The 27,988-nt window shown below is 34.6% G+C and overlaps 1 protein-coding gene across 2 annotated transcripts; it reads left to right on the top strand.

Annotated features, from left to right (window-relative positions):
- Nucleotides 1-408: 408 nt before the first annotated feature.
- Nucleotides 409-27,351, top strand: LOC112054682 (dystrobrevin beta). Of its 2 annotated transcripts, XM_052885981.1 has the most exons (21): nucleotides 409-689; nucleotides 1,652-1,832; nucleotides 2,339-2,555; nucleotides 3,212-3,297; nucleotides 4,368-4,519; nucleotides 5,485-5,593; nucleotides 6,346-6,512; nucleotides 8,033-8,160; nucleotides 9,348-9,451; nucleotides 10,609-10,700; nucleotides 10,900-10,938; nucleotides 11,327-11,439; nucleotides 12,096-12,276; nucleotides 12,545-12,645; nucleotides 13,099-13,187; nucleotides 13,739-13,801; nucleotides 14,119-14,214; nucleotides 15,463-15,519; nucleotides 17,198-17,280; nucleotides 17,705-17,746; nucleotides 18,085-27,351. In XM_052885981.1, the coding sequence occupies exons 2-20, from the start codon at nucleotides 1,658-1,660 to the stop codon at nucleotides 17,732-17,734; spliced, it is 2,082 nt and encodes a 693-aa protein (XP_052741941.1). In that variant the 5' UTR covers nucleotides 409-689; nucleotides 1,652-1,657; the 3' UTR covers nucleotides 17,735-17,746; nucleotides 18,085-27,351. The 2 variants fall into 2 exon arrangements, with proteins under 2 accessions (XP_052741941.1, XP_023950314.1); XM_024094546.2 differs by lacking the exon at nucleotides 17,705-17,746.
- The last annotated feature ends 637 nt before the right edge of the window (nucleotides 27,352-27,988 follow it).

Below are 27,988 nucleotides of genomic sequence, written 5' to 3'. Positions count from 1 at the left end.
ATTTTTTGAATTTGCCGCGTTTATTCCGGTCACGCTTTCATTTGCCACAAATAGAATTATTATAAGACCAAAGTTGTGAGGGATCATAATTACTATGCCCTGTGGCTTTTTTTCCATTAGTCTACTTTACGTAGTCTATGATCATTCTTCAGTGTTCACACGTTTCTATCTACGTATTATTTTTTAAGAAATTTCGAATGAAGACATTTTATAGTCAATCTTCTTTAAATATTTTGTTGATATCTCATTTATAGTATAGTATTTTTTTTAATATAACTTTTCTTGACATTGCCTTTACTAAGAATTTGTTAAACAATATTTATTAATTATTATTTTATGATCAAAATTGAAAATTCCCAGTTATCTGCGGTTATTGAAACGTTTTAGTTCAATGGCAAACTTGTCATTTCGCAGCTTATTTTTCTGATCTGTCTGTGTTTCGGAATCGAATGACTGACTATCAGTCTAGATTAATTAAACTATTTGTAATTTGTGAAAATAATAAAGATAAATAGTATAATTGAAGCAGTGCGCGAGGCATTCTACTTTTAAGTGAAAATTTTGGAGTGTTATTGTACAAAACGATTTATTAGAAGCTCAGTTCTATGTGATCGATATTACTGAAAAACTGTCGTATTTTACCATAAAATCAAATTAAGTTCTGGAAAAAAGTAATGAGATAACTAAAGGTAAGGTATATATTTACATTTTCAAAAACATATTCCCCGAAAATGTTACCTCTACTTCGAAGATTAAGCTATTTTGGTCAAGTAGTAGTAGTAGTTAGTATATCTCTGTTATTATAACTTATTATTGCAGATTCACGTAATGTTTCGGCAAATAATGAGTAATGTTTGTCTTGTGATTCAATGTTGAAGAGCTTACCTTATGTCAGAGCATCATAATGCATAAATTGGTTGAAACATGGCAATTTAAAAATTTTCTTGTTTATTTATATTTTTTATCATAAATGTCAGTGATAAGTAGTTACATTAACAATTTCTTTAGAGCATTAATTAATTCCAATAAGCACAAAATTAAGTTTGCAAGTTGTTATACATAAAGAGCTTGGATATCAGATAACTTGGAAACTCTAAATTTAAAGTGCAATTCAAATGAGAATAAATAAATTTAGGAGTAACACAACATTAAAAAGAATATTAAAGATAAATCAGAACATAAATAAGGTTTAAGTAATATAATTGAGATTGTAATTATTAGGTCTATTATGAAAAGAATACTTGTTACTATTTTCTAATAAGAAATTGTTATCAATGTGTGATAGCCAAGTGTATGGCAACACTGTTCTGCATCTAAGGTTGTGGGTCTGATTGCTACATAGATTCTTCTTCTGTGCCAAATTTTATTCAAATTCATCCTTTCTGTTATGAATGGTTTAGCCAACACAACTTTATAAAGTTGATTTACGTGGAGAGTCAATGTATCATTTATAAATGTACTACTGGATGTCTGCAACCTTGTCCTCATGGAAATCATGAACCATGACATTATTTATTAAATTGCACACGAAAACCTCTTAAATCACACTATCAATAGATGAAAACCGCTTTAAAATCCATTTTATAGTTTAAAACATTTAAGCATACAGACAGTGGGATGCTACTTAGTTTAATAATAATCTTTTTGTTAGGCGACCATGTCTCTAGAACGTGAGAGTATGGGCATTATGCCCCCCATCCCAGTGGGCAGTGGGCCTCTTGACCCTCGCTCACAGTTGGTGCAGGAGATGAGAGACCAGAACTACGATCTGATCAGATTTGCCTCATACAGGACTGCATGTAAACTGAGATTTGTTCAGAAAAAGTGCAATTGTAAGTAATTTTTTTTACACTTGTCTAGAAGTATTTGAATAAATTTCAATATTTTACTAATTATCTAGAAACTTCTAACCTCTCAAATTTATGTATATAAAAATAAATTGATGATTGTTAGTCTCGCTAAAACTCGAGAACGGTTGAAAGAATTTTTCTTACCTTGGTCTTGATATGTTCACATAGTAATAGGAAGGGTTTAAAAGGTGAGTAAAATTAAAATAATTGCCGGGAAACCATAAAAACTACCCTTTTCTATTTCCCATACAAACAAGGGGTAGGGTAGGGTAGGGGCAGGGAGGGGTAGGGTAGGGGTAGAGTAGTGTAGAGTAGGGATAGGGAAGAAATGCACATAAGTCAAAGTGAAGCTTGACTGGGTATTCTAGTTTTTAATAATTATTTGGTGTACAATACTATGCCTTGACAATCTTTGACACTACTACTATTTTAGGTTCTTAATCAATAACCTTTAAGATTATCTGCATAATGTTTATTATAATTTTCAGTACATGCCATAGACATATGGAATGTCATAGAAGCATTCAGAGAAAATGCTCTAAACACATTAGAGCCTACAGCCTGTGTTAATGTCACGAGACTAGAGACATTGGTGTCTTCTCTCTACCACAATCTAAATAAGAGACTGCCACCAGCCAATCAGGTGTCTGTTGAAGCTTGTTCAGCTTTGCTGTTGAACTGGCTACTTTCAGCATACAGTACAGGGTAAGTTTTTGAATATTTAATACACTTGGTTAAAATTAAAACGAACAAATATAAAAAGTTCTGCTCTTTTTGTCTTGTGTCTTTCCTAATATGTCCATTACTACTGTTACATGCTGAAAAGCTATTTGTGTTCAGTAATTTATGACTAAAGTGCTTTGAAGTCAACATCAAAATTTCTTAATTCAGTAAAACTTTTGTTTTTTTTACATTGTAATGCAAAAATACACTGTCTGGCCTACGTTCGTTTCATGTAGGATGGTGCGGGTAAAAGTTCATTTCACTCTTGAAAGATTGCCGCGATTCATGATAATAGTTCATATTATGTCCGTCATACCGATGACTGTCACATACTCATGGTATCTGAAAAACACTTCAAATGTATGTTATTTAATTGAGTCCCGTCGTGACCACGATCCATGCAACTGGGTCGAAATATCGACAATAAAAATCTCGTCGTTTTATCGTGGTATGTACCCATTTAAATAACATTCATAATGAACAACCACGAAATAAGTTTAAAATCATTACTTCAAATGTAATTTAAGCATTTTAAAACAAATATTGTACCAGTTTATGCCTTTAGTAATAGGTTTAATTACATTGGGGACAACTTACAAAAAAAAATATAAAACACTAAAAATTTATTTTTGTTGCAGTGAAAATGTTGGCAAAATTAGAGTGTTCTCAATAAAAGTTGCACTAGCAACTATGTGCGCCGGTAAACTCATGGATAAACTAAGATGTAAGTTATTGCATATTTTATGTTGCTATTATGGCAAATTGGGCTCGGCAATTAATCTCTAAGGGATTGGGAGCTATAGGAAAGATTGTACGGATTTTTAACTTTGTCCAATGGGAGAGATAAATATTTCTGAATGTTTTATTATTAAGAAGGCAATCATACTGGTTAACTGATGTTAAATGATTACCATTACACATGCACCATCTATGGTACTAATACTTTGTCAGCTCTCTTGAATTAAAATTAATAGGAAATACAGTTGAAAGTTGGTTACACAATTTGTGTGTGCATTGACCTTGGAAGAAACAATCAATTCCATGGATTATTGAAATGTTCAAATTACTTACATTAGGTAAATAGAAAAATAAATGTTATTATATAATATAAAGCATTAATAAAATATATTGAGTGTATTTGAGGTTGACTAGGTGGAATAAGAACGTCAAGCAAGTTAAAAGTAGCCACTGGAAGCTGGCGGCTCATGGCTGGTGTTTGGAAGTCCATGCAACAGGTAGTATCCAGCAGTGGACATCCATTGGCTGTTGACGATGATGATTTGTGTACACATTGTTTTTTTTATATCTCACAATTATAATAACAATAAAAAGTATTAAAATAATCCTTAATGCAACACTGCTGTTTTTGTTCTCAATAACGACACCCGAGTGCCGAGGAAGGTGCGGGCTTTTTATGTATTAGGCTAGCGAAGTGTACTTGTATTTGGTCTATTGATGTGCTGGATTCTACTGTAATCTATAATGTAAAAAACGCATCGCTAAATATGTTGCTAAGCGCAAATCTCGAGAACGGCTGAACCGATATGGCTATTTTTTTTTTTATTATTCCTTGTAGTACGATGGTGTTTTTTACGGAGAGTTTTATTTTTTTTCGAATGTCAAGGAATTCCTTCACCCTACATCCATTGGTTACAAGTCCTGAAGTTTATTCTCTGCCACGCGATGAATCCATGGATTGCTAAGATATTTGTCTCATAGGGTAGGATAGTGTTAAGGAAGAAGCGAAGCTTGACCGGGTCTGCTAGTAATGAAATAAAATATGTCTCTCCGCAGACATTTTCTCCCAACTCTCCGATGGCAACGGCCACCTGCTGATGAAGAGGCTGTCGGACTACCTGAGAGAGGTGCTCGCATTGCCGGCCGCCGTGTACGAGTCGCCCTCTTTCAACTATAATGACAACTTGGCAATTTCTATATTTAATCAGGTATGCTATGGTTTTCAAGGTCCATCAATATATACGAGTATGTTATTGGTGTCATCAACTTATACTTGTACTTATAACTTGGAGGTTCGCGTCTTCGCGTGTTTAGTTGTTCAAAAATTCCGCGGAAATAATGGATTTTCCCACAATATAAGTTGATCAATGACACTAATCTTATATCTGCTAAATGAAATTCCTATTTAAATAGGTTCCGCCCTTTTGATAGACAATTTTAAATTAGACAATCTTAAATAGAGAATTTTAAATTAAAAAAAAATGTTTTTTTATACAATTTAAATAAGTATAAGTACATAAGAAAACAACTGTTTTGATATCACAGATTGACACTTCAATTTTATTAATATGTATTTATATCGAGCTGAAGGCTTTGATTGATTGAACATGCTTATCTCAGGAATTATTGATTTGATATGCACTAATTTTTCCATTTATCGAGGAAGGCTATATGAAGATAGACTTTATAACATCACACAATAGGAGCAGAGCATAAATTTAAAATGTAGCAAATACGGAAACTTTTGAACTTGCATACTGCGTAAACAGTTAGTTACACATAAATCAAATAAGACAGAATTGGGGAATGATTATTTACATATAGACGTGAATAATGTATAAATGTCTGTATATTTATTTTAATAATTATTGAGGGTTTATGACATAAGGTTTTTAACTATGCACTATAAGTAAAAATTGTAAAATTCCTTGACTGTATGTATTCTGTGGTCCAACTTAGGTTTGTATTGAGTCCTTAGGGTAGGCAGTGCATTCTTGCATCTATGAAGTGCACGCCACTGTATTAGATGCAATATACTAGATTATTTTTCATATTACACTCGATTCTAGGTCACAGAAAGGTTAAATATCAGCTGTACAAGGATGCTTCTCATGCGTGACAGATGGGATAGTGTTTCACCAAGCGAGTGTATGACACCGGTGTATTGTTACAGAATGTCAAGATCACTGTGAACGACTTCCTCGACACACTAATGTCGGACCCCGGCCCTCCTTGCCTTGTGTGGCTGCCGTTGCTACACCGTCTAGCTAGCGTCGAGAATGGTGAGTTGCCTACTCTTTCTTCGTCTTCTTCTTCTTGATGTAGCGGCTCTGCAGGTCTTTAAAGACTAAAAAAAAGAAAGAAATTAAATTCGAAAGAATCGCGAAGAAGAAGAGGTTCCTGTATCACGTTGACCGCTTCCAATCTATTGTGATCGCCACTGACTAGATTTCCCCTCCAATACTGGTTGCTGCCAGGTTCAGCAGCACTTTATTGATTGGGGTGTATTTTACCTCCTCCAGGTTTACAAAGAAATGCCCTAGGTGAAGGTCGCGTTAATGTATTAGAGATGGACTAAACACGGACACGTATGATAAACGTCCGACGTGCACGAGTAAATCCCAAAAAATCCTCTTCGGCTTCCTATCGTTTAGCTTCAAAAATTACTTTTGCGTCAAAATCATATGGAAACTCGTTGATACGCGGGTAGTACTGAAAATTTCGGGAATCAAAGAAGTGACACAACATTACTATTTAAAAATGTAAACGCAAACGCAAGCGACGTAAGTAATTTCTTGTTTACTAATGTCAAGCATACATTAATAAGCAAGAAGGAAAATTGACTACTATTTCCAAATTATCTTCGTGTAATATTCGGCATTTCATTTTTGTCAATCTTTACAAGGCATGTTTTCTGTTCATGCGTTTTCTTTATAATTTTGTGCGCCCACCAATATTGGTCAGGACTGAGTGGCCTGGTTTGTTAGTTTATCTCCACTAGATTCAGTGCTGATCTTCAATTGTTTGTTCTCAGTGGTACACCCGCTGGCCTGCAGCGTGTGTCGGCGCGGCTCGCTGACGGGCTTCCGGTACCGCTGCACGCGCTGCGCGGGCTACACGCTGTGCCAGGACTGCTTCTGGCGCGGACACGTCACGCCGCCGCACACCAACGACCACGAGGTCAAGGAGTACGCTACATACGTGAGTTGCCATTTAGTAGAAGGAAAGAAAGAAGAAAGAAAAGATCTTTATTTTTAAGTAATGCCACATATCACATTAAGAGCGCACAGCGCGTCGGTACGATATGGATAAAATTCGAAGCGCAAACGAGACGCCGAATTATGACTTTCACGTGAGTGAAAAGCACGGAGCGATTGACGCGCGACGCAAATTTTATGACGTGGGCGCCAAAACCATTTTTACCTAATTGCAAGTAAATTAAACAACATAACGAAAGACAAAATGACCATGTTCAAGATATATACCTAATTTTCTATACAAAACAAAAATTTAAGAAAATAAGTTTGCTTTTCCTGAGATTGAAAGCAAAATGTGAGCAAAACATGTATTTTTTCAAAAAAATAAACTATCGAGAAAAGTTTTACAAATTGTGTGTTTTGTATGGTCATAATGAAGCTAACACTTTGAAATATCATTTACCAAAATATCAGGCTCCTAACTTTTCCAGAATCTGAGATCCAGAACCATTTGTAACCACCAAATTACATATTGCACACTCTTAAATCAAAATTATAACATATTATGGCTTAACTGTCCTCGTAAACAGTGGAGCACTAAAGAATGCCCTGTAATATGTGGCGTAACCTAGAAAAAGGCCCGAACTCAGCATTAGTCATTGCCAGTGGTACACCCGCTGGCATGCAGCGTGCGTATACGATCGAAACAATGTATATAATAATAAATAATAAATAAAAAGCCTTTTATTTCGCACATAAGTAAGCACATATACATAGTGATTTATAGTAGATAATGTGTACAGTTAGGTTAATAAAATTTATAAAAATAAATTACAATTTTTAAATTTTTGTAAGTACAAACTCAAGTTACTTTAATACTTATTTATAAAGTTTAAAAAATTTAGTGCGAACCCCTCTATTTGAGGGTGAAGGCCTCCTCCAGAAATGACCAGTACTCTCTATCTGTGGCTTTTTTCCTCCAACTAAACAATGTATATCTGTCGAAGTGAAACCGTTAAATTGCAATTTTAAAACATCACATATTTATTTATTATACCCAAAGACTGATATAAGAACCCGAATTGTCTTGTTCTAATCTAACCTAACTTTAGATTTGACTAAATTATACTTATAATTAACAATAACAACATTTTACTTATGGAAGAACAAACAGTGTTTAAAATTAAGTGTTTATAAAAATTAGGAAACGCACTGGGTACTGGGTGGGTGGTGGTAGGTTAGGTTAGGTTAGGTGTTTATAAGTGTTTATAAAAATTAGGAAACGAACCTAACCTACCGCCACCCCTCCGATTTTCGCTTTTAAGCACCACTAGTGAGATATAGTCTGCCAGGTGCCTATTTCAAAAGCTACATCTTGTCTGAGTCAAATTAAAAAAAAATAGAAAAATTAAAGCTAGCAAATATAGCTGCAGCACGAAACTATATCACCATTATGGTTACCAATTTATTATCCTGTTTATGTAAAGTCAAAATCTAGCATTCTTAATGCATGCATTGTTCCAGAAATCACCGTCGAAACAGATCGGCGCGACGTTACGCAAGTCGTTCCGATGCGTACCGGAACGCGCGCGCCCGCAGCTGCCTCGCTACCCCGACCAGCCGGAGCGAACACTCAATCTCAGCCACATTGTGTAAGTTTACACCCCGATTTTTCTTGCGCAGATAATTTAATCAAAAAATGATAGTCTCTACATTAGTTTATCTGATTGCTTGAAACTCAAAATTACTGAACATATTTTCATACTGTTTTCAAGAGTGTTCATTCATTCATGTTTCATGAGGAAAGTTGCAATATTAAAACCTTATCTGAGTTTTTGAAGTAAAACTTCTTTACTAGTTGTTTGCTGTCGGACTTGTTCCTCGTGGTTTTTGTTAATTAAAAGGCCTTTTGATATTGAAAGCGTGTATTGCGTTGTAATGGAAGACGGAACAAGTGAATGACAATATAAAATATTCGCAGGTAGGTAGACAAATGATATGATGCAATAAAGTAAACGCCTGTCCAAATTATCCGGCAATTATTGTCTTAGGTAACATTATAATACATACATAACATTATGGAGAATACGGTGATAAAAAATAAAGCCCACGACACTCACAAATAGCGTAACAGTTATTTATGCCACTGTCATACAATGAGAAGCACAAGTGACAATGGACAGCACGAGTGCTGCAATGGCTAATTTTGTGCAGTGGCATACAATACTTTTTTACAACCATGATTAAAGAAACAAAAAAATTAACAAAACTTTGTTAATAATTATAATTGGCATTGGCCATGGCCTCCTCGATTTTTGTCTCGATGTGACCTCCTAGAATTGTCTCATTTAGGGAATCCTGAAATTTTGTAGGTATGACATGGAACTATTAATGACTTCAAAAAAATATTGTAGCACTGTTTACCCGTGTGATTGTTTACATTACCAAACTACCTGTAGGAATTTATTTGTGATATGGTTTGGGGTTTTATACTACGAAATGTATTTCGAAAAGTCGTTTCAGTATTTAAATCTATACTAATATTATAAAGCTGAAGAGTTTGTTTGTTTGTTTGATTGATTGAACGCGCTATTCCCAAGAATAACTGGTCCGATTTGAAAAATTCTTTCAGTGTTAGATAGCCCATTTATCGAGGAAGGCTATTTCCATTTTATTTCCATATTCTTACGGGAACTGGAACCACGCGGGTGAAACCGCGCGGCGTCAGCTAGTAATAAAATAAAAAAACATTGACGTTACCCCCTAATAAACAGATGTTACCCCCTAAAATGTCAAACTTTATGATATTAGTATAGATGTACATATTATAATGTGTCAGGCCCCCGTCACCTGTGCCGGTACACAACGGGTTTCCGGAGTACGCGGCCGGATACGTCAATACGGGCTCACTCGACAGTCGCTCTTCGAGGTCCACGCATCGCAGTACGTATTCCCATAGGCGTAGCCAGGATTCAAAGGGGGGGGGGGGCTGCTTTCTACCGGACCGCTCCTCTAGGGAGGGGCAGCCTCTCCCCCGCTCGTACCTTCTTTTTTATTCTTTAATACTGACTCCCATTGACTACAATCTCACCTGATCGTAAGTGATGATGCAATCTATGAAAATCCATACTGTGGATCCTTTGTGTAAAGAGCTTCCTCAAAATACTAGTTTGTGTAGTTAAATGCTATAAAAAACATTCAAGTTCTAGTTTACTAAAAGATGAAATTACATTTCATTTGTAAGTATTTCCAAGTTAATTAAAAAAAAACAATATCTAAAAAGAATTGATTCTTTTGTTGGAACAACAAAACATTGATCAAGTAATTGAATATCCTGTGTGGATAGTCTAAGCAATCTGTTTGTTAATATAAGTAAAATTACATGTCTGTGTATTGTGAATCATATTTATAGTAATGTTGTAAGGGGGAGGCTAGTACCAGTCAGTCTCCCCAACTGCTAACCTCACCTGCTCGTGGTGCATCCTGCAGATGGACCGACGAGGCTCTGGCGACCGACGGATGGCGGTATATCCATTCCCACAGGCTAGATTATGAAATGCCTCAGGCCGGTGTCGGGCAGCAGCGACATAGGCGCGAGTAATCTAGCACTGCGCTGACCAACCCGCATGCCCAGCGTGGTCAGAACTGGGCAAAACTTTGTATGGACGGCAAAAACAAAACACAGCCCCTAGTCCCCGGCAGCCCCGCTATTCCTGGCTCTGTCAGCGGTTACGGTAACGGCGGGGCAAGGGGTGTTAAGAATCTCCGGCAGAGATTCCGCTGCCAACCCCGACGACTAGACCTGGCAACATACAACGCACGCACTTTGAGGTCCGACAAAAAGGTTATCGAGCTGGAAGAAGTTATGAGCAAGTTGGATATCATAGGATTGTCTGAAGTCCGAAGAGAGGGGGGCTCGATAATCCTTGAATCCGGCAACCTGCTCTACTACCGGGAGGGTGACCAACAGTCCCAGGTCTCAGGAAAATTCTCTGGTGCATACCAGACAATTTTCCCCAGGATTTTTTCCCTTCACCGTTTAGACACGTGATATTTAATTTCTTAAAAAATATAATATTTCATATGTATATGTTGTACAGGTATAGCAGAGCACCTGTCGCGCGGCGTGGACGACGAGCACCGGCTCATAGCGCGCTACGCGGCGCGACTGGCGCACGAGAACCGTACCATGGTAATCTCTTCATACATCTTCCATCTGATTTAGATCCACTTTAATCCTTTTTATTTTTAAGAGTATACTTCAGGATTTGTAACATTTCAGTTTTCATGTAAATCGATATAGTAGTATTGTGTTAAAATCAAAATAACTGAAATACGTTTTTGAAGTCGGTTCAATTGAATAATTTCATCTGATTTGTTTTGTGTTGCAGCCTCGAGCTGGAAGGTCCGCATCCCTTACACCTGAATTGGTAAGATATATTATTATAAGAGTTTTATAGCAGTTTAAAACATTTTGTACCGGTTTTACTATTTTTAAAGGTACGGTTTTTGTAAGGTTTAAACATATTATGGCCTTGAAATTCTAAATTTTATGAAGGCGAAAGCTTATGTGTAAGTATGTTTGTTCCTCCTTTACATTGCAGCTACTAAACCGGTTTGGTTGAAATTTGGGACGGAAATAGATTTTAATCTGGATTAACACATGAGCTACTTTTCATCCCGGAAAAATCCATGGTTCCCCATTTGTGAAAAACTGAATTTCACGCCAACAAAGTCGCGGGCATCCGCTAGTAGCTTGATAAGCAAGCCTAAGGACTAATGTGCGTGTAGACTAGACTAAAAGTCGTCGGTGTACAGGGTCGCTCATCCTCCGAGGGGTCGGAAGTGGACGCGGCGCGGCAGCAGCGCGAGCTGATCTCGCAGCTGGAGGCCAAGAATCGAGAGATCATGAGGGAGATCGCTCGACTGAGGTATGTCAGCATCCGCATCATTAATAAATTCTATTTATACCATCGATCTCAGCTATTAAAAACTGGATGCACAATCAGCAACCAAAAAACATCCCCACTAAATGAGTGCCAAACACAACTTCTTGGCACTCAATTCAAGTAGTCGCATTTGCAAATTCAACCTTAAACTCAATCCTTAAGGTTGACTTGCTCTGAATTTGGAGTTTTATTGAATATTGGACTATATTTAAAGGCCTTTCGGTATAATTTTCTTTACCAATAATTCATAAGAGGTCAATGATTTATACTGACATGCTAAAATATACAACGTGTGACAGGACGGGTTGCAGCGACAGTGATTATACCATCATTTTGTGGTAGAGGAAACACCTGGAGCAGGTCTCAGGACTTGTGACGTTGGGTGTAGGTTTAAGGGTCCCTTTAAAATGCATTGACACTCACCTCCCCTGCCTGACATCTCCATGCCCACACTAAACAATTTATGATCAATAATTACAACACAAAATCTCTAACACGACTAGCAGCGTGACGGTGTTCACGCTGCCTAACAAACAACTGAGCTCTTTCTATCTATATATTCATACTATTACTGTTGAACGAATCTCGCTGAGCAGGGAGGGAGGGCAGCTAGTACATAGAATGTGTCACTTCCTCAGGCGGCAGCAGGAAGCGGAGGCGGTAGGCGGCGCCAGCTGCCCGGGCTCGGCGCCGCCGCTGGTGTCGGAGCTGCGCGCGCTGCGCCAACGCAAGGACGAGCTGGAGGGCCACCTGTCCTCGCTGCAGGAGTCCAGGAAGCATCTCATGCATCAGCTCGAAGGGCTCATGAGGATGCTCAAGGTATAAATAATATTTTTATATGACTTTAAACTAGCGGATGCCTGTGACTTCGTCTGCGTGAAACCCTACCCCCTACCCTAAGTATCTTATGTCCATCTCCTAGTTCTACCTCCCCACCAATTTTCAGCCAAATCAATCCAGTCGTTCTTGAGTTTATATAAAATGTTTTTTTTTATTCGTATATACTGAAAAAAATTAATTTAAGAAACCTTAGCTTTAGCTTTTATAATAACAATTATTATTTGTGTAATAATATTTTGTTTTTCAGACTCAACAATCCAGTCCGAGGTCAACTCCTAACTCTTCTCCACGGTCTACCAAGAGTCCACCACTTCCCGGCTCACAACCACAACCTTCAGCACCGGAGAGGTAATATTATCTCAATTTATAACTTTGATATAGCCGTGATAGCCTAGCCTAGTGGATATGACCTCTGCCTCAGATTCCGGAGGGCGTGAGTTCGAATCCGGTCAGGGGCATGCACCTTGCAACTTTCCAGTTGTGTGCATTTTAAGAAATTAAATATAACATGTCTCAAACGGTGAAGAAAAAGCATCGTGAGGAAACCTGAGAATTTTCTTAATTCTCTATGTCTGTGAAGTCTGCCAATCCGCATTGGGCCAGCGTGGTGGACTATTGGCCTAAACCCTCTCATTCTGAGAGGAGACTCGAGCTCAGCAGTGAGCCAAATATAATTAATATAGTTGATAATGATGATAACTTTGATACTGCAGTAACTGTCCTGTATTTCCCCTTTACCTTTATTATAACTTAACAGACTCTTAGATCAATATTAATATTTTCATTATCTTTGTCCACTAGAGAAACAGCCCCCCGCGGTACTGTACGCAGCGCCCCCCAGACGCCGTCCCTAGGCGAGAGGGAGCGCATCGACATGACGCACAGTCTTGGTATGTTGCTGTTCTTGATTCATCCAAATAGGTTCAGTGGTTTGACTGTGAAAGGTAACAGACAGAAAGACAGACTCTTTTTAAATTATATTTACACTTACGATTTCGAAATTTATTTCGATTGGAAAATCGCTTGAAATAAAAGTTATCAATTTATTTAATATCTAATATATCTAATATATAAAATTCTCATGTCACAATGTTCGTTCCCATATTGCTCCGAAACGGCTTGACCGTTTTACCGTTTTAGTAAGTCTGAGAATCGGCTACTATCTATTTTTCAAAACCCTAAGTGACGAGAGTTGTCCGCCCTAACATATTTTTCTATACTCCCATACAAACTATTCGTAATACCATAAAGTTCAAGTGATAGTGGAAAAGTGAGGGGTAGGATAGGAGAAGGGTAGGGGTAGCTTAGGTGGGTAGGGTAGGTGTAAGGTGGTAGTAGAATATATATATAGAAATATAGGGGTAGAGAAAGTGTCAAAGTCCGCTAGTGTATTTATATAAATAATGATAGATTTTAAGCATCTTTGTGATTATATGTGCAGGAGCAATGGAGAGTATGGGCGGTGACGCAAGAAGTTTTCACCAAAATCAACGACCTACCACTAGTGAGTATTGATAACAGTTATTTTATTAACTTAAAAGGTTTGCCTGAAAATGTCTAAAAAAATTCTATACTCCCTACTACTAATACTAAATTCTATACAAACGATTCGTGATAAACTTAAAAGTCAATTTGAACTCTAACACCATAATATAAAGTTCAAGTGTTAGTCGAAAGGTTCCGGGAAAGCAAAACAATTGAGTGCCGGGTAGGGTAGGGGTAGGGAACAAGTGCACATAAGTATTCAAAGCTTGACCGAAAAGTTAGGTATAAAATGATGAACCTATGAGCTTTACAAACCTTTTACTATAACTCTTGCAGTGGGAATAGACAATCGGAATCTACGTAGCGACTTACTGTACGCGGCCGATTCGGTCACGAACGCCATGTCCACGCTAGTGCGAGAACTTAATTCCGGTGAGTAAACTAAAATAAAAAAAAAAAAACATTTTTTATTACTATCAATGTCTAGGCATCATGAGGAAAATTTTTCAAATAGATCGTAGGATTTGCATGCCTTTCCGTTTTTACTGTTTGTAATGATGGTAACTTGGCACGCCTAAGTATATATTTTTTGCATGAGTTTCTACGACACACTTAGCCAATTTTGATAACCCCCCATGTGTGTTATAATTTTCCAAATACACATATATTATACCTATATAGAGAATTTTACTTGTCATGTATATTTTGAAAGTATCAAAGTTTATTTATAACAAAATGTTATAAATAATTTGTATGTAAATAAATAAAATATTGTACATTAAGTTGTTTTGAAAGTATACTATAAACAAACAACATACCACATAGGTATAACCGTGCTAGGACGAATTATGTTTATTTAATCTTATGTAACATTTGGTTTTTTACCTAAAAATCTAATTTAATATAATAGTAATTACCAGAAACATAATAATAATATCAGAAAATACATGTGTCAACTCTGTTTAATTTCATGCGATATTTTTAACTTCATCCAGAACAATAATTATTTTAAAATTCATGTAAAAATCTTGGAAACAGGTATTTTAGAATAGAATAATGACTTATAATAAAAAGACGCACAATCATGTAGAAAATTTTACTTAAAAACTGGCCAATTATGCTTTGACAGTTTAGAATTATTGTTAAAGAAAATTATACCTAAAGGCCTTTAAATATAGTCCAATATTCAATAAAATCCCAAAATCAGGGTAACTGAAACCTTAATGATTGAGTTTAAGGTTGAATTTGCAAATGCAACTACTTGAATTGAGTGCCAAGAAGTTGTGTTTGGCACTCATTGCGTGGGGACGTTTTTTGGTCGCTGATTGTGCATACACTTTTTAATAGGAGATCGATCGAAATAAAGGAAGTAAGCCTATTGGGTAATTTATTTTAAACGATGGGACAGTCAACTTTAAAGTGTGACGTCACTTATTTTGTGTATACGAACACACACAAGCTCAGTGCGTGAGTGTCGCATAAATAATAAAATAAGTTAGTTAAAAATCGTTTTCACCTATATTTTTTTTGCGTTGTATGCTGAAGATGTTGATGTATCATTTCATTGTTGTCGTTATCATGGTTATTCATACAATTAAGTTCGTAAAGCACATAAACTAGGGCATTTAAAAGTTTTTTCGATGTGTGTTTAGTCGTTTTATGTTACTAAATGTTTTGCAGAGGGTTCAGACACTGAGGATACGGTAAAGGGCGGTTTGGAGGCCAGGAAAAGACGAGGTAAGACCATGAGACATTTCTATGAAACACAGACTTACTATGGGGGATAGATGTTAGTAAAACTTTTAAATGCACTTTTATTAGTTCTTAGTAACTCCATCTCATTAATGATTCAACATGATTTGTTTTTATTTATTTTTTTAATAAATATAAATATATTTATAAGTAAATGTGGATTACAAGCAATAGGCTAGTCGACATTTATTTTAAATTGTCTTAAATAGTTCATTATTGCTCTTATAGATTGAAAAAAAAATCATATTTTTTTGAAACGTGATTACTTGTAATTTTAGTTTTTAAATATGTTTTTGACAATACGAGCCAAAACGCCTGTCAGCCATGATGGTATATAATTCAACTGTTTGGATAATTTGAAAAATACATGATTTTTGAAGGAAGTCTTATAAGAAATCCTTAACTTTTATTAATTAATATTGATATATTTCGGACCCTTATTCCATGTACTATGCGAAATTAATAAAGTTTTTTTTTTGTAAGATTTGATTGAATAACAATATTCAATATTCCTGTATTGTTATTCAATCAAATCTTACAAGGAAACGAAGAACTAATTCCCGTTATTATAATTATTTCAAAGTCCAAATTTTATACAAGCGTATATTTAACCAATGTAGGGAAGGAACTTATTTCTGTAATAAGAACTTTGTAATGGTGGGATTATACACATTCAATTATGCACAACAATATTATAAATATCCTCTTTGAAAACATGATTTGCTTCTACCTACCGACTGCGCCAATTCGAATGCAACAAATATTGAGGGATGGATATGTGGGATACGTACAGCACATACAATTTCATACCATATATAAATAGTTCATTTTTATCGTTTATCTTTGTAAACACTAATTTTTATGGAACACGATGATGAAATTTTGCATGGATGTTAAATTTGCATGAATACTATTTTTCATTTATTTTTTTGACAAATACAATACACTTGGCAATACATAACCTTTTATTCAAAAAGCAAAACTTTCTAAAAATTCAATACTTTTTAAGATTAACTTTTACTTATTTTTGAGCTAATAATATTGTGATACCTAAGCAAAGACGATCCAATTACCAAAAAGATTCTTGTTAATTTAATGGGATTTTCTAGTTTGGAAACTCGCTGACACACAAAATAATCCAGAACTTCTTCAGAAACATAATTATGTGTTTCAAATTGACGATCGACATTAAGGTCGTATGTTTAACAGTGCAAAAAGAAAACACGAAACATTTACCAATATTCCCTTTCCGTCCGATAAGTCGTAACGATTGTATTAAGAGTAGGCAAAGATCAAAACAGTAACCGCTCGTGTTGAGTCCGACCTAACCGAAGAGCTATTGTGGCTTATTTTGATCAGTAATGTCTATTGTAATCAAATGATTTTTTACTCTTCCCTTATCTCTCAACCACGCTCTGCTACCAAAAAGAATATCTCATCGCCTATTGGGGATACTTTGTCATAGTCCAATAATTAATTTCCGACTCCATTTCAACCAATAAGCAATAGTTGTTTAAATATCTAGCCTACATACCCTTGGATAGGATATTGAAATGTACAATTAAAGTACATTTATCGTATAAAGATTCATTTATGTAGATGTGCGTTTATTGAAAATGGTGATGGAAATAAGTAATATTAAAATGTATCGAAAATGTGACAGATTTCGAAGAGGACGAAGATAGCGATGAGCCGATGCCGAGGCCACAACTGCCTCGCCATTACCTACACGACAACAATGTCCAGGTATGATTCTCTAGAACTCATAGTGTGAATATATAAATATATAGTAAATTGAGCTTTGTATTTTTTTTTGTGCGAAATGATTATCCTAGAAATCTGTGAAAAGTAAAGTCTATTTGTTGTAGTTATTTTTACTAACGGTCTGAATGGATAGATTTTGAGAAATCTCTAAAAAAATTAATTTTTGTGTTTTGTACTTAAAATTAGCGAGAATCTGCAAAGTCAAACGATGTACTATTTCTTTTTATATTCTTAATCGATTTCTCTTAATATAAAACTTAAATAGTTACTGTAGTGAATATAGTTCACGATATTTTATGCATATTAAATATTAATGTTTATAAATGTGTTTCTTGCTTGTTTTTGTTGGATTTATTTATTTTTACGGCTTTGTAGCATTTATTTTTTTTTATTTTATTTATTACAGAGCTTGGCATCTAGTGTTATATCATCGTAAATAGTGCTAGAGGTTTGTTTTTCTTTATTTTACAAATTTTTGGTTTTTTTTGTTTTGTCAAATTTTACTTTGACTTTTATTTTTCATGTTGATGAGCCTCTGCATGAAGTTGTATTGACTTTTCGTTTTTGCAATCATCTTACATGGTTTTTTTTATGAAATTCATCATCACTACCATCAGGTGAAATTTTAGTCAAGGACTAATTAGTAAAGAAATAAAATATCCCATTATTACCCATGCTTAACACACAAACATTTTGCAATTGCGGATGCAGTAGGTAGAGTCTGCACTGCAGCAATCGACCGTTAAAATAAACAATAATAAATTAAAAAGTATATATTTCCCGCAGGACACCCCACCACCGCTTCCGGCTCGCACGGGACACTACTTCCCTCGTACATAGCTCTAGAACATATTTATACTTGTACTAAAATATACTATATTATACCATGTCATACCGTTTTAATGTATGTTAGACTATAATGAACTTTATTGTAATGGAAGTTAAGTTCAATTATCATTGGCTACTTTTATATGGACGGAGCATTTGTATGTATAGATAAACCATATGAATGAGTCCCCGCCCGCACGTCACTCCCCTTTGTCGTCATAACGCGTGGTCAATGACTCATTTATGCGGTTTGTCTATATAGTACAAGATCCGGCATAACAAATATATACCCTCATCTGTTATTTATTTGGGATAACAAATAAATGATAGACAATATTCACATTGAGACATTTCAAATAGGTTTCTAGTAAAATTGCGGAATAATAGTTAATGATTGAATTTATTTAATCTTATTGGTTAATTAAAAATAAACCGTAAAGTAGTAAAAAATATATATCCAACATAATTAAAAACGCAATGGTTGTCTGCTTTTACTCTGCAACTGTAGAGTTGCCAGTTATAAACAGTTGAGTGATGTTATTTAAATACCCTCATCAGTTATTTGATCATTTAATATCTCAGATGAAAGCTTATTTTGTGCTTAATTTAACTGTATTAACAGTTTCTTGTGATCTAGTCCATGGTTTCCTAGATTAAGTATGAAAAATGTGTCTGGCCGCAGTTTTACTAGGCTTTTTTTTATTTGCTGTGTCACTGTGAATATTATCTATCATTTATTTCTTATCACTAATAACTAACAGATGAGGGTATATATTTGTTGTGCCGGATCTCGGATCTTCAATTTGAGTGTGTATTCACGTAGCAACACCACATGTATGTATGAAACAAGTTCATTTAACATTCATTAACTGGAACTACTAGTCTACTATCATACAAAACATACATGTTCATAAACAGATTACTTACTCCTCACGCAGCGATACAAATATTACTTTCTGCAAAGTTTTGACATGATTCAAAAAATAATTGAAATGTATTTTTTTGAACCAGCGGGACATAAAAGCATTTTAAAAAAATACTGTTAGAAAGGCGAAACCATGAAATTTAAAATGGTATTGCATTTTTATTATCATCCTTAATGATTATGAATCTTATTATTATCAGTATTCGTGACAAGCGTTTATAATCATAATCATTGATAATGTAACCGGAAATGAATGGACAGACTGATATATTAATTAATATACTTGTAAAGTCACTTGAGTAATAAAACACGTGAATTACTGAAGTATTCGACACGGTAAAACAGTAGTTTATTTCGCTGTAAAACAAAAAACCTCTGCAACATCTATACATGTAATAATATTACACATTAAATCAAATAAATTAAATATTTAGGCACATGTACTTGACACTAATTAATTAATAATATCAATCGAAAAAGGACTCTGCACTTGCATTTTGGTTATTTTTTTTTGTGTGGTTTTCTTACTCAAGTGACGTTGTAAAATGATACATCACACATCATCACAAAAATCATTATTATTTTTTTATTGAAACCTCCAGTTAAGTATAAAAAAAGAAATTAGAGATTTAGAAGTATAATTCTTAGAGGTACGTGTTTGGCAAGAAAGTGAACAGATGGCGCCATTTTTATTTTTAGTCTGTGTATATTTAGTTAAGGTATGTTGTATCTGTTAGAAATTTAGGAGGTTAAGGTTATTATATTTCTGATGTTTTACTTAAATTATTGTTTTGGAAATAAACGTTTTTAAATTTTAAATTCAGATTATGAAATATGTAGTTGGGTTATGTGTGACTACTAAATTGTTATTCGGTTTAAAGTTTTGAATCATTTTTGAAACTTTGAATGGTTCATCTTGATGTGTCTTTATATTTTTTTTGGTACCATGCCATAAACATAGTTTTTGGTAGATGTCGTATTTTTTTTTTTTACAAATCTTAATTGTGTTTTTACAATCTTGATTGTCAAAATTTTTGTTGGATATTATATTTTGGTCTGATTGATCCAAGGCCACGCATTTTACAGTCAACGCCTAATTAAATGTATGATACTGACAGACATATTTATTTTCAAAGTGCGTTTCCATCAAATATGTTCAATACAATGCAAATAGTTTTGAAAACACGTCTGATGTCAAATAAAATATATTTAGTTGATATATGAACAATTAACATGTTTGTTTGAAAGCATACAAAGTCAAACGGCTAGTTCACTGATAGAAGTTTTTAAATTGTTGATATATTTCTATGTATACTTATTTAGTTTTATTTATTTTACTTTCCTACAAAAGAATACCATATCATTCTATCCCTTTTACCCTTTCTGTCTTCCATTAGTCAATTCCTTCCAAAATGTACAAAAATGTCAATTGATACTTCCTTATCCATATCTCCTGTGAGTTTTATTCAAAATATATTATATTTTATGAAACTTCGATTGTTTAAGTAAAAAAAAAAAGTTTCACTGCTTATGTTATTGTAAGATAATTTCTCATGTTTAGTTTTATATAATTTTAACCGCTTTAATGATATTACGTTAGTTTCATAGACATTTATTCTAGAAAAAGCAACAGTTTCACTTATAGTCTGACCAGAGAAATGAACAACTTTCTCATGTTGCGGGGAAAATGGGAACTAATTTCTTCTTATTCTTTATTATGATTTTGCCAAGACAGCACAATTTACTTTGAAATTTCGCGTAGATTGGGGAAAACACAATGAATAAATTTAACTGGTCAACCGGTTAAATTTATTTTACAGTTCAACTTATGGTACTTTGTTAGTCACAAACTTCTTCCATACAAATCTATACTAATGAAATATAAATAAGCACAGATATGGCTAAAATACTCATGGTTTCCCTAATCCAGATTTTTATATATTTCTGGTCAGGCTATAATAAAAAATTTAACAATTTTTAAAATTTGTGTGACACGGAACTGTTGATAAAGCTGTGAACTTTAATTAAAAAGCACATACAAGGCTGTAATGAAGCCTTCAAAACAGCCTTTAAACCCTGCAACAGTGTATGTATAAATCGTAATGATCCTAGCGCATCTTTTTCTGTCATTTAAAAAAAATACCCCTACTTAAATAATTTAATACCCCTACTACTCGACTTGTAAGGTTTTATTTGTTTATTTTCGTATGGTTATTAATGAAACTCTAGTTTCTATTTTTTTTTGTAACGTCTTGTTTTGTCTTATTCTTGGGTAACGTATATTTTTGATTAAAACAAGATAATTAAGTAATCTAATAAGCCTATTTAGGTGAATTCTTTAATTTTATTATAAATTCATTCTGAAGAACTTAAAACAACTATGTAACTTTCTTTAAAATGGCACAATTATCCGCCCACTTTAATATACACGCGTCATATTAAAGTGGGCGGATAATTGTGCCTCTGAGTATATATCACAAAAACTATATTTTCTCCTAAAGTGACCCTGACTAACAGAAAATGATTGAACATTTAAAGACTGATTTATTATTTCAACCACCGAGTTGTGAAAAATACCAAATTACTTTTTCCAAAACCAAATTGTTTAGTTTAGAAAACTTTTGCGCTATCCGCGGTAGCTATTTGGGGCAACTATTTATATATTAATTTCGCATTTATGAACGCGAAATAATTTTTCACAAGACGTGAATTATTCTGATTCTGATCTTTTTGCTCTGAAGAAAAAAAAGAGACGATATTTTATAATTGAATCTGAAAAAAATGTTTATAACATGATCGGATTTTCATAAAGTAAACAAATAAATATTTTAGTGGAATTATGATTCCAGTGGTAAACAAATCTACATAAAGTGTCAGCAACAAAATTCTATATTTTTGCTCTGCATGAAAAGAAGAGAGGAATATTAAAATTAATTTTAAGATATTAGTTTAAAACACGATCGGAATTAAACTATGTAAAGAAATAAATATATTGGAAGGACTTAATATAAATCAAGTCCAAGTTCAAGTGGCAAGTTCGTTCATGACACTCCCATGATATGCGGGCGACGAGGGGAAAGACTGCGCGGTCGTGAAATCATGCGTGCGGGAAAGTGAGGTGCGTAAACTCACCAGTCGTGGGTTTTTCGTTCATGGCTACACGCCCCTCGGCCCGCTCCCGCATCGACAGTGTTACGAACGAAGTTTCCAAGCTATAGACTTGCTGGTCATGTGCGCTAGTTTCGTTGTACAGTGATGACTAAATTGACAAGTCCAGGTTAATGCTATCTTCGTCCACTTTCATATTGGTACTGAATCCGGCATAAGAAATATATACCCTCATCTGTTATTTAATTGGGATAAAAAATAAATGATAGAAAATATTCGCATTGACACATTGCCTAGTAAAATTGCAACCGAAAGTATTAAATGATTTTTTTTTTTAATTTAATCTACAAAATACATATCTAAATTAAGCCTAACCATGATGCAACACAAACCACAGAACCACAGTTGGTTTTACTGTGCACTGGTATTTTTAATACTTATACAATATTTAAAAAATAACAAACAAAAGGGGGAAAACATTTGACTGTTTTTACACTGCAACTGTGGGGTTGCCAGATATAAACAGTTATTTAGTCGTGTAATATGTCAAACGAAAGCTTATTTTATGCTTAATTTAACTGTATTATGTATTCTTGCCTTTGATCAGGTTCATGGTTTTCTAGATTTTCAATGAAAAACATTTAACACACATCCAATTTGCAATGTGTCACCGTGAACATTATCTATTATTACTTCATAGTGTTAATGAATAACAGATGAGGTTATAGCTTCCAAAAGCCGGATCTTAGACTATATTAGTGACAAGGACACATTCAGACCTGTCAGTTTAGTTTGTAACAGAACTAGCACTAAGTCACAATGTAACTGTATTTACAACTAAATATAACATAAATAGGCCGATTTAATCTATGAATATGATTGGTTAACCATCGGTGTGCCTACCAATATCGTCTTACTGATCATGCAAATAGCGTATTATGCTAAAATGAGTCGATTTAGCATAAAATCGGCCATATTATATAAAAGTCGTGATCGTAAAACAATATAGCAATTGTCTACGTACTTACTTAGGGTTGCCAAATGGCATGTACTTTTAGAGTTACCCCGTTATTGGGAAATTATATAACTTGGGTTTTTGTAAAACCCAATGAATTGGCAACCCTACCAACTTCACAACGTCCATTATTTTACGAAATGAGCATTTGTCTTTCGAGAATTATTTTTTAATTGTTTTCATTGTTTTTATTGCTTTATTTGTTAGTTTTTTGTTTTTATGATGTCATGGTTTTGCAATATTTTTGTCTTGGTTTTTTTTACATATTTTTTTTTTTTGTAAGAATGCAGTGTAATTGATTGATGATTTCGGGTATATTTAAGCTTATTAGTCCTTTTTCTTTTTTAAATTATTTTTTATCCTGTATGTTCAATAAAATTGGGGGCTCCAGCATCGAATTTTATTTTTTTAATGACTGAATTGAAGCTATTCAATTCTTATTAGTAACTTTCCAAATAAAAGGTTAGTTATGACCACTACTCACTATTTAAAATTCGATGCTAGAGATTCCTTATGAAGTTATTCAATTTCTGGAATTCCGTTTGGCTTCAGATGTTGTAGTAAGGTGACAAAACAAACGCCTCTTTGTGTGTACACTAAAGGATCGTCAGCAAAACAGTCGCACATTGTTAAATAATTTAAACTGATACGAATGGTGACGTGGCACATTGAATTTACTAAAAAAACCGTTGCTTGACAGATGATAATTTATAAATTTGTTTTTCTGACGCACCTTCAGTTTCACACACAAACACGTCTGACCGTCTATCTGTATAACTTTCCAGGATTACCTAAAAAGTCAAACCCTTAAGCGGGCTACATACCTTCAGTTTTAACTGTTTAGTTAATAGTCCAGGATCCGGGGAGCATGTTTAAAATTTATTACTATCATTATTAATACTATTAAGGAACTTCCCTTCCTCCCTAAATCATAAAAAAGCTGTTTTTTACTGTTGCTTAATTAATAGTTTTCCAACCTAATAGACACATTGTCCTGCAAATTGCGTGGTACGCTGTCTCGTTCCTACGCTTAGAAATTTTTAGCACCCAGTAACTCTGTTAGCTACCAGAATCAATATTTTCGGTACATATAAAAGTTGAGCTATACATGGAAAATTAACTTGATATTAATCAATTGAAAAAATGCTTCCCGAATCCTGGGTCGTCCGTGTGTAAGTAAAACTCAAAACTGCACAGTTAAAAATGCAAGTTATATGAATCTATATCACTATATTCTTCAATACTAGGCCTCGACACTAGTTATATCTTGAATTGCCTCTTGAAAATGTATTTGTATATATATTTTGTGATGGTGTCTTCCTCAGAGTAAGCGTACATTGTTGTGTTTCTTTTTTATTATATTTATTTTGTCTGAGGCTACGTTTCTAAACATATACCTATATCTAAAACTAGCTGACGCCGCGCGCTTTCACCCGCGTGGTTCTCGTTCCCGTAAAAGGACGGGGATAATATATAGCCTATAGCCTTCCTTGATAAATGTGCTATCTAACACTGAAAGAATTTTGCAAATCCGACCAGTATTTCCTGATATTAGCGCGTTCAATCAAACAAACAAACAAACTCTTTAGCTTTATATATTAGTATAGATGTGTTGACTTGCTATCTGGCAAGTTCGTTCATAACACTCCCATGATATGCCGGCGACAGGGGGAAAGACCACGCGGGTGAGAAATTGTGCGTGTGGGGAAGTGACGAGCATCAGTCGTGGGTCTTTCATTCATCGCTACACGCCCCACGGCCCGGGCGGAACATCGGTAGTGTTACGAACGAAGTTGCCAAGCCTCAAGAATGCCTCAAGACATTCTGATGATACCAAGTCGTGATGTCACAATATTTTATATTTATTTTTCCTGACCTTGCCAGTCCGCCTTGGTGCAGGCAGGGTGGTGAGTCCACAGGAGAAGGGAGGCCAATTAAATTGGTTTTAAACTCGTATGTGTTATGACTCGACGACTCAATTGATAACGCGCTCACAACTTTATCTGATCTATGAATTAACGCAAGATATCATTATCTTTTCAGTCTGTCTTTACGTCTCTTCTAACGTATATAATTTTATTTTAACAGTCTATAAGTAAAGTTTAATGAATAATATAATGAAACCCACTGCTTTACTCTGAGGGTATACCATACATTTATTTGTATGAAATTTTAGGCTAGATTTTGGCATATCATGTTACTTTTAGGAATGTAAGTGCAATATTGGGTATGGATGGGATTGTCTTGCCGGAAATGTGATGGTTTTTTTACCATAGATTATATTATACCTACTTAATTTTTTTTATAGCTAGATAATGTTATGAAATCGTTTAGATTCAGCCCAAAGCATTAACTATGCTCAGAGGCACAATTATTCGCCCACTTTAATATAGTCGCGTCATATTAAAGTGGACGGATAATTGTGCCTCTGTGTATATAAATTACTTGTGACGTGCTATATTTTTTTAGTATGCTAATTATATTTTTATTTTGTAATTTAATTGCGTTTTGTTTTGTATAGGATATTTTATCTGAAACTCAAAAATCGTATTTGTTTTCTAATTTTGACTAAAATATAGCACGTCATGAGAATCTGTCTAGTATATAAGTATGTACTTATTTTAGATATAACTCTCCAGTTAAAACACTAAGCGTTAGATTTTATAAACCTACCCTCCCTAAAGATGAGAAAACATATTTAACTATCTGACCTATATTTTAAATCCATATTATAATTATATTATAGTATTTTATACCATAAATAGATTTCATAATAAACGTAGTGTACGATAATATATGATATACTACATTGGTAGAAAGCACAAAACACTCTGTTTCTATTGTGTCTTTTACATAATATAAAACGAGAGCTTGCGAACGTCAGACTTACCTCATTTTATGAAGACTGTAAGTTTGTCAGTGCGCATGCTCCTACCATAGATAAGTACGGTAGCCAATTATATAGTTTGGATCGTGGTAGCTTTAGAATGTAAAGCGCGAGTCTAAGCGACTGGCCAATAGGGAATGTTTTCTCATATTATGCTCAAGAAAATATTTAGAAAAAAATACCGATCAACTTGAAAAAAAGTAGGAGGCTCCTTTTTGAAGTCGGTTAAAATACGTGTGCATTTCGGGACGCACGACAGAAGTGATGAACTTTAACCTGCTGTAAGCGTGAAAGAAAGGGAAGCCAGACAGAGTGGTGTGTAACGCGTTACGTTACGAATCGGTTTACTCTCCCGAACACGGAAATACCCGCAAGTTATTACTTCAAAAATACGGTTTATACTCGGACGGTTGAGGAAACCTAAAACTTTTTACCTTCCAAAGCCACCACGGTTCAATCTCCATAATTGGCTACTGCACTTATCCATTGTAGGAGCATAGTGTAACTAAACTAAGAGCTAATTCTACTACTAACTAAAGTAATTCATTCAAGATGTGGTATGTCTGGCCGTCGCAGTCTTAGTCCAATATGTATATGTGTTGTATACGTTAGTTCACGTATTGTACATCGTAATGTAAACTATTTTACGCAGTGTCTTTTGTATTTGTGTAAAAAACGCTTCTGACCGAGGCTGGCGAAAGGTGGTCTTGCTTTGTGCTTGATGATGTCACTTGTCTATTGGCAAGTGCGAAACTCGTTGATGTATTTGAAGGGCATGAATACCATAATCATCTGAAATGTGCGATACAAACTCCGGTTTCTCGTATATCTAGAATCTAGATACAGCAGAACAATGAACACTCGGCGGAAATCGGCTTCTATGAACTCTTCGCCACTGATATTTACTTAATTTAACAAATTAACACTAAATTTAGACATTGCGTTTTACTTTTTTATTGTTGTAAAGTATATTAGGTCAAAAGGGCTGGAACCCAAAACCGATAAGTTGGTTATTGAAAAAAAAAAAAAAATTTTTTTCAGTTTTTTGTCAGCCAAAGCGTAACTATTCATTCCTAGCTAGAGAGCGATTAGTAAGGTTGTGATTTCAACGAAAAGGGTTCGATTGGAGGATGAAATGAATATAAATATTTATTTATTATTAAAAGAGTTTATTAACACTGAAAATCTGAGGGCAAAGTGAGACTGTCTTTCTAGACAAGGCTTGTAATCAACACCTATGATATTGTAAGGACTGTGTCATTACAATTATAACATTCCATTGCTTGTGAAGTTTCGTGTTTTATTTTAAAATATCCTCTATACAGGGTGCTGGGGAGTATTTCCCTTAACTTCAAGGTGTTGACGAGACCACTTTATAGGAAACGAACTGCTACTACTAATATTTTATTAACTAAAAAAAAAGGTTTTATGTTTTCATACTAAGTATAAGATCTATTTACAAAAAAAAATATTATTTACTCCGAAAATATTCCTTACAACATTTTGAATAAATTTTTGTTTGGATAAACCCTAGAATTAAGGGAAATACTTCCGAGCACCCTGTTTATGTTCATACTAAATTAATTAAATGCCACGATAGCTCAATGGTAAAGAGGCCGTACTCCGAGAGATGGATTGATATGAGTATGACGGCCTCAGCGACGCAGTGGTGTATGGATACTTATACAAGACGGAGGCCCTGGGTTCGATCCCTGGCTGGGCTGATTTAAGTTTTCTTAATTGGTCCAGGTCTGGCTGGTGGGATGCTTCGGCCGTGGTTATTTACCATCCAACCGGCAAAAGAGCAAAAGACGTACCGTCAAGCGATTTAGCATTCGCACGAGAGTCTTTTTAACGGATGTTAAAAAATCATTCAAATATACTCTCGTCCGAATGGGGGCTACCGGTACGATGTCGTGTCGAAACC

The sequence above is a fragment of the Bicyclus anynana genome, chromosome 2, assembly GCF_947172395.1.
Source record: "Bicyclus anynana chromosome 2, ilBicAnyn1.1, whole genome shotgun sequence".
Taxonomy (NCBI): domain Eukaryota; kingdom Metazoa; phylum Arthropoda; class Insecta; order Lepidoptera; family Nymphalidae; genus Bicyclus; species Bicyclus anynana.
Note: the sequence above shows the minus strand (reverse complement) of the source record. Positions and strands in the feature narration are given on the sequence as shown.